Here is an 18,245-nt window from a genome sequence, read left to right as displayed (position 1 = left end):
CTCATGTCGTTACAAATCTCGTTCCCTTCATCTCCACAAATCATGAAGATAGGAAATGGGCCCCAGTTTATTCAAGCTCACTGCAACCTGACGAACCCAGCCCTTCATGGATACAGAAAGTGCCATTGCCTTGGAACTTTACCGTCGGCTATCCACCTTCAATGATGTTACACTCTAAGATGATATCTAAAAAATCTATTATAGGAGTTCAATGTCATGAATCTTTCATATCTCCAGGGCTGACTTCCTTCTACTGCGCCACCATCAGAACCATGTTCCCCACGAGATGGACCCCTAATACATCCTTCACTTGGGGTATATCTGTTCTTGTTGCAGACAACGATTGTATCCCACAATCAAAGAACCTCGAATAAGGAAAACTACCTTCCGAATCTACTTCTCTTGGGGACTTGGTTGGACAGACTAGACACCGCCGATTTCCTATTTCAAGCGACATATTTGTTTTCGATCTTTCCCACTTTTCCAGAATCGTGACTTTCGAGTACAATTTATAAAATCATCTTTCTAGTATTGTGTATCATATGAAACTATGAAAGGTTGCTACTGCATAGACTCAAGGTTGAGTACGAGAGTACTTATGTACTGTATCCCAAGCTCGTGCATAAGGTTCATGCTACCCCGTTATTTTAATTTATTCACTTCGCTAGCGAATCTCCTCGAACGTTTGATCGACTTTCCAGTGAAAATGCAATGTAGTCTTTCTTCCCATGATTACATGCATGGCCCATCAAGTAGTAGACTAGGATTTATTTCTCCGATATGCAATCTAGAAGCCTGCTAGAGGCCCGCTCTTGCAGACCCTTAAACTGGTTTCCGAAGTCGGATGAGAATCGGAATTGATCTTGAGTTGGTCGATTCTCGCCTATTCTTAGCTATCTGGGTACTCGTCACCACGCAATCACTCACACTGTTCGTACATATTGTGGTCTCGGAGTCTCGTAGCGCTTTTGCGCATAACAAAAGAGACTCTATTGCTTTTAGATTTTACATCTCCTGACCATGTATGCATACGTCAAACCAGTTCTTTGGGCCCGCACATATTGGGTTCCCTGTATTTTCATATGAAATTGGTCTTGGATGTATTGCTTGCTTTTTTGAGTACCGAAATTCTGCGTAACATGGTGTTCAAGTGCCATATGACCTGTCATAACTAATTTCCAGAGTAACCGGAATTTTAGCTTCCGTGCTTGGAGTGTTCAGATGCGTTCCTAGTTCGACCTTCAATTTCAAATTCTTCTCTTAGGATTGCTAAAGATATATCCCATGTACTGAGAAATTGGACGAGTGGAATCAGTATCTACCAACCAACATCAAGGTTTCCAACAATCTGAAAGAAGAAGAAAGAAATGTCTTGAAATATCAATTTTATACAATTTGGAAGTATCACAAAATGAAAAAAGTTTTGTTGGCTAACAGTTTGAATATTCCAATTAATTTTGACCTTTCCTCAAGTGTAGAGCCCCTGATTTTCTGACTACTCTTCAAGCCCTTCACTGGCCTTCGTTCGCGCCCTTACACAAGCCCTTTCCTCCTCAAAGATTCCACCTCCCACCTGATTTTCCTCACCACCCTATTCTCTCCAAAATCGAACTCATACAAACTCACATCCTCGCACATCCCCTCTTTCTTCTCCATCGCCAACCCCACCTTCAAAACCTCCAGAAAGCTGGGCAACACTGCCCTAATATCCCTCTCCAGTGTCGCCGAATAAACATTGCCCCTCCCAACCCCACATATGCATTTCCTCGCTTTGATTACGAACTCTTCAATCACTTTCTCATCCTCTTCATCACAATTACCCATCCACGAAGATTGAATGGCACCTGTCAAATTCCTCTTCTCCTTGCGCGTCAGTGTAGCCCACGTTTTGACAGTTCCTATATGCATACAATTGTGGACTTCACGTGGTCTTGATGGGACTTTTGTTACACCTGGTAATCCCGTTTCACTTGATTCTTTTTCGATCTCAGATTTTCCGAGGATGCCAAAAATGTCGATAAGATGATCTCGTCTCTTCTTTCTCACTTGATCCAATAGCCGAGGTGTCCATTCCATTTCCCCGTCTGCAATTTGCTTCAACGAGACTTCCTCTGGGAGGAACGAAATACCGCAATCTGGAGCTCCGCAGTGGAGTACAGATGCACCAAAAGGGTTTTCGAAAGGAACCACAACATTGTTGTGGCTAGTATACGCATCTTCATTCTTAAACTCTGGCTTAGATTCAATGAATATACTCAGCAGTATCTCAATAACAGCATTTTCAGGAACCTCGGCTTTTGTATCCAGCAAAACAACAGCTAACGGTTCCTTGGAGCGCAATTGTGCAAAATAGGTCTTGGCGGATGCATGCGCGAATTGGTAAAACACTAGCCAGAAAGCGAGGATTTGAATTCGAGACATCATCTTTTTTGATTCTTCCTCTGTCCAACCTTTAATAAAATCTTCTGCAGGCATGAATTTCATCAGTGTATTCCAGAATACCGGTACTGATCTTAGGATCGATGCATCGCCTCCCATATCTTTTGGAATTAGATCGTCATTAAACTCCACGTAAAGAATTTCCAACAGAGGTTTTGTCCAGTCGCGGGGTTTACCCATGTTTTTATAGAGCCGTGCAAGGAAGGTTGAGACGAATGAATGCAGGAATTTGGTATTCTTCATATTCGTGATGGTCTCGTCGGAGAATACATTCAGTGTTTTTCCGAAACGTAGGAGTTGCATAAAGCCCGCTACAGGATAATTGATACACCAAGATGTTAAGCCTTCCTTTTGAAAATCTTGTGCTGCCCAAGCAAGAGCGAGTGGGTAGGTGGTCCATTGACCCAGTTCATTGAATGTTTCCCTCACTCTGAGATGTGAGATTATATTGTTCAGAAGCCAAGTTAGTGCATTTCTCCTCTGCAGAATTTCTGCATCTATACTTCCTTTATCGTCTTCAAAGCCGGCGCCAGCCCACTTCTTGACCCTCAACGTACGATCCAAAATTGTCGCAAACAATTGTCCCATAGCTGGAACCCCAGTTTTTAGCCCCGCATTGAGTGCTTTGTAAAGCTGCTGGTGAATGTACAATTTATTACTCCCAGTGTACCCTAGAGTGGGAATAACAGTCGAAATTTCTTCTCCGTAGATAGAATGACCAGGTCTTCCAAATAAAGCACATTGAAAACAAATACACTGACTAGACAGTATATTCATGTTTGCCTCGAATCTCCCAGCTGCCAAGGGGAAGTCAAGAGCAAAGTTATCGGTATTGGCTGCCATGGCATCTGCGCTCAGTACTTTCAGAGCAATAGACAGGACTTCGTTATCCCCGCAGCAAACCTGGCATTCACCTCTAAAGCCTGGGGCTTCAAGATCTAGCACCGAAACATCCACTGCAGAGTCTGCCGAAATGTTTTCAGCACGTCGTGCTCGGTTTGATCTTCTCGAGAGAATTTCTGCCGTAAACCCAGACTTTTCCGAATCAGCTAGAGCACGTAGCGATGCATCTGCTTTCCGATTACGATCCCGAATAGCCTGTAATTGTGCATCATTTTGAGCTGCGGTATAAGCTTTACGGTTTGCCTCATGGGCATTTCTTAGTTTGGATTGTAGGAGGGCTCTAGTCTCGCTAGATATCTCTGTATCAGCGAGAAGATGAATGAGCCCCGCAGCGCCGGATACGTCTTCGAGTTTAATCGTCAATTGTTCGACCTTTTGGGCGAGAAGGAATGATCGGAGTTCATTCAGCTTTCCGCGAGACTTACAGGCTAGAAGCAGAGCATCGAGTGCTTCATCTGCAAAGAGTAGATCACGATCTTCATCCGAGATAACTCCTGCTCGAAGAAGCATGTCAATGTCTACCAAGGTAGGTTGGGAATTGTTGTGAGCCGTGTTCCATTCTTCGCCCAAATTGAGCTGAGTTGGTGTTGCAATTCTTGTTTCCGCCGTTGGGACATGAATTTCTAGCTCGGTAATTCTTTCGATCAACTCTGCTTCGCTGGGAAAACTGGTTAATTTCTCCCACGCATCGTGGTCTTCTGCTTGATCTAATGCTGCAAAAGCGCCTTTGCTGGCTATTACATAGATTTGATTGCTTTCTTGATCTTTGAATAGGCATAGTGCATTCGCACAATTGGCATAGGATGTGATACCCACGGACACATTGGCATGACTTGGTGCATTCCTTGTATGTGAGGTAATCAAAAACACCGTCGCGCAATCAAACACTCCCAGCTCTTGTCCCAACCCCGCCAGCGTGTGTACCTCAGAATTTGGGACCTCTCCATCTGTAAGTAAGAACCAAATATCAGAATCCCGAATCGCTTGCATCGACTATTGGTTCCTCAATATATGTTGTGGCTGGGTTCCGCCCTGGTCAGGAGCCCAGAAACATTGCTCCCAGTTCGTTGGGTCTTTACAGTTGGAACCCCATCTCGTGACTCTATCTTCATCTTTTCGTATAGAGACTTCGTGAAATGCATCTGCAAAATTGTGTTCCGAAATAAATCGAATGCCAACTGTAGATCCAGAAGCATCAAGGGCGAAATACTTTCTGGAATTGGCGAATGAAGTGTACACGATTTTCTCCTCGTCGCCAGGCTCCAGAACTATTTTCCATGAAGCCATATTTGATATATAGCTTTCTTTGCGAGAAAAAAACTGGTTGTGAAATATTCAGATCATAGAAGATGGTCATCAACTATATAAAAGTCAAATACAAATTGATTTGAGTCACAAAAAGAGAAGTTAGGAGTCACTACGGTGTGCCCAGGTGGTGACTCTTCCCCGGCATTGGGCATTGGCGGCCCCCAATTTACTGTGCCACCCCCACCAATTGATTCACCCAATATCAATGAGCAGCGTACACCCGATTTCATAACGTGTGTCCAAAAAAAAAGCACTTTTTCGAATATTACCTAATCGAATTTTTGGAATGGGAAAATCCAATTCAATCAATATAACTCCAAATTGAAAAAACTCTGTATTATAATATAGATATCAATTGAAAAAATCGATAAATAAAATCTGAATAGAATTGATCAAAAATTGATTGAATTAGAAGTGATTGAATGAAATTATGATTTTTGAAGTAGTTTTCAGGTTTTTGAATTTTCGAAAATTGAATTTTCATTTAACTATTTCTAATTCAATCAATTTTTGATTAATTTTATTTAGATTTTATTTATCGATTTTATCAATTGAGATCTATATTTTTATATAGAGATTTTCTAATTTGGAGTTATATTAATTGAATTGAAAGTAATTGAATTATTTTTATATTAGATTTAGCAAAAAGTTGATTAGATCAAAAAAAGTCACGTTTTGGACACACGTTATGAAATCGGGTATAACTGCTCCCGATTATGTTTTCTGCAAGAGCTGATCAAAGATCAACGATTGTTGTACATCAATTTCAGCCGACTATAAAAAAGGGTGACAAGTGCAATTGTGGGCATTTTGGTACCTTGATCTTTGCGATCAGGAGCATTGAGCTTAACTTAAGGGCTTCAAATGCCAGCCACAACCTTGAAACCATTTTATGTTCACATTTATTATGAAATAATTCCTGGGATAGTTCATTGCCATGGTCAAATCTTCCCATGTGTAAGTGTATCTCGAGTACAAAGCTACGTACAGACGTAAAGGTACTATTTACTTGCAGAGAGCACTTCCGACCTTCATCACGATACATCTTTACTTTGATAGACACGTTTCCAGACCCTACACAAAAAGTGAATCTGCTGACTGCAGACCACAATCAAGACTCATTATCTGGGGTATAGCTAAGTCTGACACTTAGCATGTAGGTTTAGTGAGGCAAAGGCGATTCAAATCTCAGCATAGGAATCGACTGCTTTCCCTTTTCCCTCTCCCTTCATGTCGCCTACCTCAAATCATACTCAGGATATTGTCCGACTTCTTCCACTATCGACGCATGCTTTCAGCATTTCCATTGCAACTTCTCGGGTGTCATTGAAGATCACACGGTCTGTGACTTTCACAATTGGTACTGGGACTTGCAGGTGTATGGAACGCCGATACTTTCCTTGTGGAATATCAATCCATCCATCGATGAAGTCTTTGGATCAACAACCGATATTTCGCGAAGAACGAGATAGAGAAGCGCTTTTTTTTGCTGGGGTAAACATCAATAATCTGCAGCAGCTATGCACAGTAACTATTCTCTTCACGTGGTGCCATTGTTATAAAATACTGGGACATCAAAATGAAAGTTCGTAAAGCGCATCTCAACTTTCCAAGGAAAGCAATTTCATATGAATCAGTGTCTGTTCCATTAGATATTGATTTTAGTTCAGCCACAAGCCCTGTATTTTTACCTACTTTCTGATAGTATCTCATAGCGACCATTTCTGAAAATGAACCAGTAACCTTCACTACCATTCGCTCAACCTTACTTAGCTCATAGTCAAATTTGAGATAATTTGCGATGGGAATACAGTCTTTCTCATCACTGTGGCCCTAGCATTTTCTTTTCCTATCGTCTTGGAACTCATAAACTCGGATGATTCAACTTTAATGTCAGGTAATCTTCAAGACCTGCAGAAGAATTGACGGGCAAACCACTAGCACTATAATCAATCCCATGGTATAGGCTAGAGGCAAGGTGGTGAATCGGCACTAAGATCTTTACTCTTGTGCTTTGGAAAGGACGACCCAGGCAACTCCAAAAACCCCATTACCCGCGACAACTTATTATTCTTCACAACCTATACTTGCATAGTATTCAAAGACTCTTCAATGACACTTTTTATCAGTTATTATTCAATGTCAGCCTACGATAAAAAGGTTGGTGGAGGATCTTCAAAAGATATTCGGACCTCAACTCGAGCTTGAGGACTTTGGCCAAGTGACGGTTATAGCAGAAGAAGAATCCATGGCAGCACATATATCTAATAGATAACGTGTATGTATCATGGAAAGCTTCGCATTCTTCTATACACACTCATATCCCAAGATGAACATCACAGTCACAAGGACCATTATTTCCTACCAAAATGAGTGTTTTCAACAAACAAATGCATTGCCAGTCAAAAAGAGACTTTCGAGTCAATTTGATGACTTTTCCCAGTCATTGTCGACTTTTTTGAGTCAAAATATCGCTGTCTGAGTGCCTTTAGGAGTCACTTTCGAGGACAAAAGAAGGAAACTTGTAGGGGTAATATGTGTATGAGTACGATCGATAATCCCCTTTGGACATACTTTGCTACCATCAAATACAATTAAGCACTCCAGAATATCACAGAAGACGACGAAATTATCTAGAACTCTTCAACGACTTGCCTTTACGACTCCACACGCCTCGCATAACGTCTCCGTCAAAACAAATTTCCACCATCAAAGAGTGCTCTTCCTGGACTCATTTCAAGAGTGCCTCATTGCCACGGCTCGATCGTTGTTCATAAATTTCCCGTTTGGGTATTCAAGGTAACTCCCCCAGCTCCTTCCTACTCGTCCTTGCAATCTGTTGTATAATAGAACTAAGCATTCCATAATGATAGTTTGTTGCACCTTCATTACCTTTTACAGATTCTCACAACAACGGTATTAACTTCAAGTGTATACAGAACAATAATAAATAGCAATGCCACCAGAAACACGCGACGGTAGCAGTAGATAATCAAACATGCCACCACCACCTTTTAGTTGCCGTAGTTGCATACGACAGGAATCCAAATGCTGTGCATGTGGTCTCATATGGGAAAGACAGATTCCTGATTGCGACAACTGTCGTGCAGGTATCAGCATACCTTGGGGTTGTGCAAGCCGGGTAGTTGTGTGGGAAGTCCCTGAAAATGGACCATGCTGTTCAGATAATTGTCAGGGTCCTAATCTTATGAGATAGGACCAGTAGCAAAAATAAGATGGTTGTCGAGACTCTTCGTGTACTTCAAGAAACACTCGTTCCTATTTACATGTTTTGATGGAGCACACTTTTCATATTTCATTTGGTACTGCATTAGAAATGCACCTCTTATCGTTGAAGTTTTCGAAAATCATAAAAACAGCAAAAAGATACAGATATTGGATATGGTTGCGTGAGTCGCTATGGTAGGAATTAATTGGGTGACAAGAGTGGAAAGGAGATATGGCTGTGGATACAGATAGATAATATACACGTTGCTTTTACCAAGTCTTTTTCCTAAATACTTATTACTCAACAAGATTTACTCCACTTAACCTCAGAGATCAGCAAGTCAGCACTCTAATCGATTGTGAGTTGGTACGAATTTGAAAAATTGACTACTGCAAGTCACGAATAACATTTTCCTTGGCATTCTAGACCGATTCGAGCTTAGACCGGACATCAGAAGTTACTAGTATCAAACTTAAAATCAACTACTCTTTACTAAATTAGATAGTAGAACACTTGATAAGTATTCACGTCATTTGTAAATGCTTCTTGATTTTCTCGCAACTGCCAGATATCACATACACGTTACATATCTGAAAGTTCCAACATCTCAAGATTGAGAAATATTGGGTACCCCTTCCGTGTATCTTTTGAAACCTAAAACCAAAGCCAACTTCACGTTCCTGGTACCTGATGACAATCTTGCAAAACGATGTAGGTATCGAGCTTGATGTTGCGTGGTGTATATCATGTATGACTATCTAAGGCAATGAGAAAAGTTTGCGTTGAAAGTTTCCCATAGTTAACTTTAATCCTGGAAAATTGTCAACGTTAGTATTTTTAGGACTACCAATGAATTTCTTGGCACTCAAAATCATGTGTTTTTGCTCTGGTGTCATTTTCATTATCTTACACTATTTTCTACTTCTAGAATATCTGACGTCAAGATCCAGTGTCGTCAGCCCATGCTATACTGGATACTTCTAGTCTGCCCATCTTAAATATTATAATGAAAAGTTGCGGAGATGCAACGGTCCAATAAATCAGGATACAGTTTAAGTAGCTCCAACACTAGGGAGGCAGTTTTGGCTAGTTCTAGGAGATATGGATAGTTTCTTTTAGTATATACATGAATATCTCCCCTTCCCTTCACGGTTCTTTTTTCCATTTTACTTATTACTTTTCCTTTCATCTCAACATTGACTCAACATGACTTCAAATTCAACCTCTTGGATGAACGGCTCGTCGTGGTCGCCTAGTCGCACAAGCACTAAAAATCCCTTTGATGATAGTAATGGAGATCCATTCGATGATAGATACGCAACGCCTTTACAAGACATTGAAACTGGTACTACTGCACGCCTATCCAGCGAAACGCAACAACAAGATGCAGTTGATCAATCTGGTGTTCCCTCAGAAGAGAAACGTATAATCGAGGACATTCAAAATGAGCGGTCAGTATTCTGTCATCTCCTTGGACATGAATAACCCTTACATACTCATGCTAACATTCATCCTAGTATGTCGTGTGAAATTTGTTTAGAACCTGTGCGCTTTGCGAAGGATCGTTACTTGTGGAATTGCAAGTCTTGCCATGCTGTTACTCACCATCGATGTACGAAATTGTGGGCCAAGGCAGAACCAATTGGAAGGACCCTTGCTTGGAAATGTCCCAAATGTGAAAATATTGAACACTCGACCCCCAAGGGAAAATGCTGGTGTGGAAAGGGTAACCCATTACATGACCACCCTACCATCCCGAACGCGTGCTTAAAGGGTGTTTGCGGTAGTAAGTCCAAATGTGCTCACGGAAACAAGTCATCTTGCCGCAAGCCATGCCATCCAGGGCCATGCAAGTATGAATGTGGAAGGTGCGCCAATGATCGTTTACCCAGCCCGCCAAATATGAATACTATTTGGGGTAGATTCAAAAGCAAGAGGCTAAACTTTTGCATTATCTTCGGCAAGTTCATGCTTATTTTAGCTCTACTTGGGGGTGTATGTACCTATATTGCCTTTCACATCAAGTGGCATACACAACCATACTTATATCCTCATTTCAAAGGCAATCTCTCTATCGTAGAAGGACTTTGCTTGCTTGTGGTTGGGATAGGCTACTTCCTTTTCGGGGGATTATACTGCACTAACTGCGTAATTGGGGGGACGAAGTTCTTCCTGGAGATACTCAACGGCAATCAGGGACAGACCGGATACAAATTTAGATTTTTTCGATCAGTTATAGGAGGGGTCCTACTAACGTGCTGTATTGTGGGACTGTATTTTATGCCAGTCATCGGGTACGTAAACTAACCTTTTTCATATTAATTACTATTGGAATTCGGCTGATATTTGCTGCATTTAGAATCATCGGTGGTCCAGACATACAATGGTATAATCAGATGAAGGACTCTTGCCGTGGGTTCGACACCCGAGTCAAGATAGGTACTCGTTTCTCGGCGTCAACATACACTCTCCACAGTCTCAATGCCTCTATCGATAATCAAACCTTCTACCTCGCTCCCGTACTTGCACCAAAATTTGGCAGCAAAGAGCCTTATCAATACTTTCATCGTTTCTCTGGTAGCACAGCCAACACTGCAAATTACGCTATCGATGTCGATATAGATAATGGTGTCTGGCGCGAATTGCATTTCAATGGAACCGATGAGCTCACGAAATGGTGGGCTAGCGGCCGAAAACAATACCCTTCGGTTCACCCTATCTTTGATAATATCACTATAACCGAAGATGCAATCAAGCGGAATGGTACTTTCGTAACACGCGACGGTCACCTTTGGATGCCCAAATTCGATTTGATATTTCAAGGATTAGAAGACTCACGCAAGCATGCCGAAATAGAACCTTTCATTCGTGTGTTCGACACACAGGGTCTCCCTCACTCACGGACTGAGAAGTTGTTGAGCGCCAAGTGGAACTGGAACAATAGACACGACCCGAGTATTGTAATGCGTACGGCCAGTTTTGGACATGGCAGGCAGAGATTGGATATGTGTATAAAGGAAGATTTCTATTACAGCTCCAGCGGGGCACAGCAGAAGCGTGACGGCGTTAGTGATGGATCTATTATGCCGTTGGCTGTTGTTGCCGCATTCAGAATGAGGATGAACGAGATGTACGCATTGAATTCTGGAAGACCTTTCAACGTCAAAAAGTATTCAGAATATGATGATGTTAAGGCTATAGCATAGGTAGCATAGGCTATCAATTCCACTCATATCACTAATATAATTATTACTTAACAAGAATATCAATTCTACTACCTCCCATGATTGAGCTGCTTCTCCGCTGAGGAAAATTTCTACCTATTACTTCTTTGACTTGAGAAATCGAGTATACTGGTGGGCCCATCTCCACAAAGTTTCGTGCCTTGACTCATCAGTCACCTAAAATCGTCTCTAGTCACTTCCTAGACTTCAATACGTATTCATGAAAAGATCTTCCTTTTTTGAGTATCATTCGATGCTTTGATTATATTAGAAAGATTCAAAGGGGATTATCAAAGAGCAAGAACTTACAATTGCGTCGCATTTTTCGCTGAAAGGGGCCCTGTTTCATGAAGTTCAAGTACCTCATTTAATTATATTGAAACTGTAACGTTCAGGATCTTACAACAGTCTACTGAGAAGCTAGATATATTCCAACCCACTACTTAACTTGAGCAAGTAAGAATTAAAAATACGATATCGTATTGAAGTGTATGTATAAATTGATCGAATTGCTATCAAAAAATAATATCTCAAACTAGGTATCCTATGCTTTCAAAGGTCTTGATTTAATCTTGTAATATAGCCTCGAGTTATTAGTAATGAAGCAAGAAAGCGCACTAGAAAATTATATTTCAATGTACATGCTATACTACTTTATAAGATGAAAGATTATATCTCAATCAATACTTCCTCATGACTTGCTTCTTCAAAAATTCGGGTAAAATAACCTGATGAGTCGCAGAAAATGAAATTATCATCTCGGTAGATTGTTCCCTTGCAAGGTTCGGCAAACTCCTTCGGCAAAGCTTCGTCAGTGGAACCAAGTTTGTGAGTACCGTTTTCTTTTCCTAATTCTGCTAATAAGCGTCTAAAATCATGTGGCAGCTCGCGGTATGCATGTTCTTGCTCCTCTAAGTATGAATTTGTCGATGACGTGTCCCCATGTAGGCGCTCGTTCAATGCGGCTTGGATACCTCGTTGACACCATCTTGTTAACGGGTCAATTCTCCGAGAACTGAAATCTAATTCCTGAGTCTTCTCGTCGAACTCTTTTAGCTCATTACTGAGATTTTCCATAGCAGTTTTATCGCTCACACATAGGTATTTCGTCAGACAAGTTTGTAAGTAACCAATTTTGTCTCCATGCAAGTCTTCTTGTATGTGCGACAATTCGTTTAGTACCTCTGAAGGTGACTCAGATGTATAGAATATCTCTTGCAGATATTGTACTATTAGAGAATAATCGCCATTTCTGCGACATGTTTCTAGCCCTAGCTTGAGCAAGTTTTCCGGTGTGCCTCGCGACTGTCTTCTCCAGTGCACGGGGTCTAAATCATGATGGTCCAATGGAACGTAGATCGGCAGATTGGAAGTCCAGACAATAACCCCTTGAGATTGCTTCATGTATTTATAGTCTGGAATTTGACGTGGATTGGACGGCAGTTCTCTCGCTAATCTTTGGTTGGCCAAAGCCCATTTTAAATAGGGGCTCGTTTGAACATTCTCCGGATTGCTGAGACTAAGCGAAATTGCAAACTGGTTGGCATGAGCCATGGCCTGATTGATGATCCTCGTGATCGACGGATCGTTTTGACTGCTGTGCGATAATAATTGCAGCGAGATAGTTACCAACAAATCAAGGAGGGCTAAGTCGGTAGACTCGTCACCATGGGAGCGATGTGTCCAGTCAAACACAAAATGAAACCCCTCATTGAATCCCAATTCATCTGATTTCGAAATTTTCTTGGAGGCTGTCCGTTTCCGATCTTTGAAAAATAATTTGATAGCATCTCCAACTCCATATCTAGAACAAAGAGCCTGAAAAAGGTCTCTCATATCCCATATTCTGTTAGTCGAGAGAAGATGCCTATACAAACTATGCCAATCTAACGATCTATTTATCATAATTTCAGGATGTTGAGAGACATTTTCTAGTAGCTTTGTATTTTTCACTTCATCGGAATGCAGCTGAATTATATTACAAAGCAATTGTACCTAGAAGTTTATCAGACAAAAACTCAATACATGGTACAGCAAACTGACCTGAATTGAATCAAGGCTCTCAAAACTCGCCAGTAACTCCAATTTGACTTCATCGGCCCCCACATCTCTCTCTTCACTATCGGGCAAGTAGCCCAAAGCACGCCGTCTTCCCAACTCAAACACGGAACGCAGATACTGACTAGGAATTTGTCCACATTCGCTCAACTGCTTTAGCGAAGTCAATTCTTTATCTATAGCAAAATCCACCAAAGTCTTGTAGGCACCCTGCTTCAGTAGAGTATCCACAAAGTCCAGAACAAATTCTGGATGATTTTTCACGTCCGATGGGCAAGATTCGAAAAGATCTTTGGCGGTATCAAATTTACCCTTTCTCGTGAGACGAGAAAAATCTTCCAGAAATGGCTCAAGATCGTATTCGCAGTCAAAAGTAATCTCCATACTTCCTGTGGAACCAGGAGTCTCGGCTAAATCTAAAATCTCCCCTGCTGTAATCAGTGCAGCCTGAGATATTTCGTCCCGGAACATAAACCCACTTTCGGTATCGTCCTCTTTGGTTGATGGGGAATATTGCTGAGAGTCTCCAGCCAATTCATTTTGGGGCTGAGAACTTTCACTCTCAGGTTTTCGTTGAGTATATTCATCATTGCCAATGTACAATATATCCGACATATTGAAATATTTTCATTCACACCTTAGATACAGTTTCAATCGTTGCATTCAAAAAATCGACGGGTTTTCGTGGGGCTTAGAAATAAATGATGTATATGACTAGTGCAATACAAAGAATTGAGGTTAACCGAGCGGGGTAAGACAAAAAAAAAAGAATAGAAAACATTTACTTTTCTAAACACTTTCTTTGTTTTTGAAAGAGCTCTACTTATAAATATCCAATAGGAAGTTTCCAAGTATATACATATAACAAGAGCCATCATTTTGTTCGTGATGTTCAAAGTTCTCTCCTTCTCCCCCCTCTTCTTAAGCCCTGGAATATACTTTTTACTATCGACTTACTATTAATTATCTCATCGGGCAATTTCTTAAAGAATATCATGAAAAATTATTAGACACTTTGTGAATAAATAAACTTAGATCCACAGTGTCATATGAAGTTTGGATCTTCCTTTCTCTCGCTCTTTTTTTTTTATCAAGGGACACCACACTAAATAGTATTCAATCTTATCATCAGTGGTCACAAACAGAAGAACTATTATGCTCACTAGTCAGATATTCAGTGTAAAAGCAACGTTCATTGTCTATCTATGTTCTCAGTCGTGCGGCAGGAATATTGGACCTCTTGTATCCTATCCATTGCTATCACGGTGGCCAGAACGCCTGGCATCTGCTGTATCGTGCGACCCTCAGAACAAAACTTTCATTGTCTATTTTTTCTTCGTCAAAGTGATCAGTACACCCAAGTTCCAATGTCTCTATCTTCCTACCTTCGAGAGCCCAGGGTGTATCTCGTTACGCTAGCGATGGCTGCGCTTCTTTCCTCTTCTCGAGGGACGGCTATTAGAAGCAGTACTATAATGAGGAGCGGGTGTTCTCTCTTGATTCCGTGGTTAAACAGTAATTATGTAGGACTCGCTTGTGTAAACATAACCGTAGGGTCCATCGGCCCTCTCGTTTCAGAGGTCATATTTATGACCACCAGCTGCATAGGCAGGATATCCGCTTCCATCGGATTGAGATGCATTTTTATAATGGCCGCTGTCTGAATGGCCTGTATCATGAAAAGAGCATAGATTTTGTGCATGCGAATAATAAGTTCCACTTCCACTGGTTACTGCTATCTCCACGGCCATTTCTACGCGTAAAGAATCATTGAATACCTAGGTAGCTGAGTATGGTTATTCGTTCTGACTGGGAATTGATTTATTACCTCAACTCAGCATATTAATATTGTAATGGATTAGAAGTTGAGAAGTGGAATCGGATCGGATGATATGAGGGGAAATTCACAGGATGAACAAAATGATCGATTCGAAATTGAAATATAGGATGAGATGGAATGGAAAAATATATCAAACCCAGGAACTAAAAAACATACTTTTGAAAAAGATAATCTTGGTGAATAACGGTAATCTCTCATCCCAGGAGAGAGAATTGATTATCAGTGATCGATACATAGAGCATGATTGAAAATCGTACAGAATAAGATGGGAGAAAATGAGAAGATAACTTGATAACGCTAGGCGTTTTTAGCCTCGCCTTCAATCGATGCTTAAAAGCCATAGTAATTGATTGAAGCAAGTACAGACTAGGTAGCTATAGTACTAATCGATATCTCTCCTTCTTTTGGCTTGCCTGCTATTCCTGATGCCATACTTCTATCGTCAGTTATCAAGCGATTCTTGATCGCTGTAATATATAGAGGTTTCTGATTGATATGCATCTTTATCGTATCTATTTTGAGTGACCGTGTGATGTGGATCTTCTTCGCCATGAATGTCATCTTCATCGCTTGTGTTCCCATATAATGACCCTCGGGCCCCTGTCCGCCCTATCCCATCAATATGGACTCCATTAGCCTGCTGTCGTGCAAGGAAGTGTTTTCCTAAGGAACGTGCAGTTTTTTTCCCTTGCGCCATTCCATCTCTTTCACTTGAATATATTCTTCCCCCTGATTCATTCATATCACTCTCCGATTGCATCTCTTCTCCTGAAAGCTCGATATTGTCAGTATTTATGCTTTCAAACATTCTTCTTGGTCTGTTCTCCCAATATCTTTCGTCCTTAGCAACAGAGGATTTCTCATACCAAAGGTATGAAATATCATTATGATTCCGACCAATTCTCAAAGAAGAGTCGTTCTGTTCATTCACTGCCATTGCTCTCATATTGCTTTCAAAAAGTTCAGGGTGATTTTCTGAAACCTTCTTATGCAAAAATACTTCTTTCCGCGTATGAATATCCAGCTGTTCCTTGGTCCCCCTGAGAGAGATGCATAATGCTCTTTGGATCCTGTTCTGACACCACTTTAACATGATAGCATCACCACGGTCGGCAGGAAATCCGATTTCTTCATCATCAAAATTGCTTAAGTCATCGTACAATTCTCTTTGCACCGTTTCATTTGCTGCCACAAGATACCTTGTCAGACATGTTGCAAGATAGCCTTGCCGGTATCCTTGAACATCTTTCTGTAGACGCGCTCTCTCTCTCAGTAGTTCTAGCGGGGCCTGGGAACCAAGAATGATTTCTTCCAAGAATTTCCCTTCCAACGAAAAATTGCCCAATTCCCGTGCTGTATTCAGCCCGAGTTCCAGCAGATCGTCGGATCGTCTAAGTGGCTCATCTATGACCCAACCTGGGTTTTCATTCGAAAAAGGAACATAAATTGGAAGATCTCGTTGCCAAATGACAATACCAGGAAAACCTCTGAAATGGTTAATTAAGCGGGGTTCGCTCCTTTTTAGGATTCTCGACAATTTTTCCTCTGCCAAGATCCATGTCAAGTAGGACTCGGATTTAGTGTCTTCGGGACTGTTGCTACTGACAGAATTGGCGAATTGCCGAGCATATTCTATACATTGACTAGCGTGCCTCACATACTCTTTGCGAGGGTACACGTAATTCAAGAATATCTGTAAACACATTGAGGCCAAAACATCAAGAAGAGCAATGTCTGTAAATTCGTCGCGTGATTCAGTCCATCGTGCGACAAAGTCGCTGATGGAGTTCTCGGAAACCAGATCCATTTCAAACCAACCATGGATTGCGGACATGACATCGCTTTCTGACATTGTGTGGAACAGATCTCGCATATCTGAGACACGGTTTTGGGAAGCGAGATGATTGTAGAGGGTCTTCCATTCGGCTGTGGAAACTCTCTTTGCTATATTGGACGCTTCATCTAGCCGCAACCAATTGCACAGAAGTTTCACCTTGGACATGTCAGCAGAATGTAAAAATAAAGTGGTTGATTATTTTACCTGCATTGAATCGAGTCGAGGAAAATCTGGCTTCAGCTCCTTAGCCATTTCAAGCTCCAGGAGATTGCATGCGTCATAATCGAATTCAGAGCCCGAGGCCCGTACAAATTTCATTTTGAAGATTGCGCAATCTATGCATTGCTGGTATATTTTGGGGAAGGTCAATCCCAACCTTTCAAGCTTTTTATAGTCAAGATCGCCTTGCATTAACAAGATATCTGCGTAGTTGACAGCAAAGTCCATATTATTTCTGCACTCGTCTGGACACGACTCAATATATTGCAACGCAGCCTCGAAATCGCCTAGCCTTCTCAGTCTAGAAAGCTCTTCAACATGAGCTTCAATATTCTCATCACATTCGAAGTCCAAGTGTACCGTAATGTCTTGTGACGAATCCATATTCCATACTGCTTCTACTCCTTTCGTTGCGAGTACCCCATTTCGTGGAAAAGGCGCGAAACTTGCAGCACCCGATTGCTCAGGAACCAGTTCTTCTGTTCTCCGTATATCAATATCACTGATTAGGTTATTCCCCCTACGGTTCCAGTTTAGTTCGTTGTTCCTAGGGGGGTGAAGGAAATTCGGAAAACGGGGAGATCTATCCAATCCAGCATAAGAATGACGGTCAGAGTTTCGTCTTAAAGTTTGGTGACCACGGCGGCGGAGTGCATGGGGCGGGGTGGGAGACCGGTGGTTACTTTCAGGATCAGACATTTCCGCTGGTGGATCAACAGCACGTTGCTCCACGATGTTTTTCGGAGCTCGAAGGAGACTTTAAAATAACAAAGTTCTTATAAATGAATATTCTTTTTCTTGGATCATCAATAAGCACTCGAATATGCGGGCTATGCGTTGCCTGGCAAGTTTATGTATGCAAGAACAGGGATGGTAAGGCTATGCACGTGTTCGACTTTGTGTCAAGAGATATCGTGGCTCCCTAGGTAAAGTGCCGACTCAATATGGAAGCTAAACTTTGATGATTATTGGATAAGGTCGACTGGGAGGAAAATTGCAGCATGGCGCAAGTATGTGGTGTAATTTAAGAGTACAACACATCCAATTCATGTTGTATGCAAAGTAGCAACACGAGCTTCAACTCAAGTAAGAGCCGCAAGTGAAAGATAGCGTAATAAAAGCAAGTATCTACGACGTGTTTCATGAGAACAATCTGAATATTGGCTCTCCAAAAGTCGCAATTAATTA

The 18,245-nt window shown here is 41.4% G+C and overlaps 4 protein-coding genes across 4 annotated transcripts; 1 reads left to right on the top strand and 3 right to left on the bottom strand.

The window, feature by feature from the left end:
• Positions 1–1,533: 1,533 nt before the first annotated feature.
• Positions 1,534–4,629, bottom strand: EAE98_006622 (uncharacterized protein; the record flags this gene model as incomplete). Its single annotated transcript, XM_038954245.1, has 2 exons — positions 1,534–4,289; positions 4,422–4,629. The coding sequence occupies 2 exons, from the start codon at positions 4,627–4,629 to the stop codon at positions 1,534–1,536; spliced, it is 2,964 nt and encodes a 987-aa protein (XP_038809490.1).
• Positions 4,630–9,085: 4,456 nt separating this feature from the next.
• On the top strand, positions 9,086–11,085 carry EAE98_006621 (uncharacterized protein; the record flags this gene model as incomplete). Its single annotated transcript, XM_038954244.1, has 3 exons — positions 9,086–9,330; positions 9,397–9,732; positions 10,239–11,085. The coding sequence occupies 3 exons, from the start codon at positions 9,086–9,088 to the stop codon at positions 11,083–11,085; spliced, it is 1,428 nt and encodes a 475-aa protein (XP_038809489.1).
• A 687-nt stretch (positions 11,086–11,772) lies between these two features.
• EAE98_006620 (uncharacterized protein) lies at positions 11,773–13,776 on the bottom strand (the record flags this gene model as incomplete). The annotated part of the gene is made up of 2 exons (XM_038954243.1): positions 11,773–13,098; positions 13,147–13,776. The coding sequence occupies 2 exons, from the start codon at positions 13,774–13,776 to the stop codon at positions 11,773–11,775; spliced, it is 1,956 nt and encodes a 651-aa protein (XP_038809488.1).
• A 597-nt stretch (positions 13,777–14,373) lies between these two features.
• On the bottom strand, positions 14,374–17,902 carry EAE98_006619 (uncharacterized protein). The gene is made up of 2 exons (XM_038954242.1): positions 17,043–17,902; positions 14,374–16,994 (listed from the first exon to the last, which is right to left on the bottom strand). The coding sequence occupies exons 1-2, from the start codon at positions 17,754–17,756 to the stop codon at positions 15,444–15,446; spliced, it is 2,265 nt and encodes a 754-aa protein (XP_038809487.1). The 5' UTR covers positions 17,757–17,902; the 3' UTR covers positions 14,374–15,443.
• Between the last annotated feature and the right edge of the window lie 343 nt (positions 17,903–18,245).

The sequence above is a fragment of the Botrytis deweyae genome, assembly GCF_014898535.1.
Source record: "Botrytis deweyae strain B1 chromosome Unknown BDEW_014, whole genome shotgun sequence".
NCBI classification, from domain to species: domain Eukaryota; kingdom Fungi; phylum Ascomycota; class Leotiomycetes; order Helotiales; family Sclerotiniaceae; genus Botrytis; species Botrytis deweyae.
Note: the sequence above shows the minus strand (reverse complement) of the source record. Positions and strands in the feature narration are given on the sequence as shown.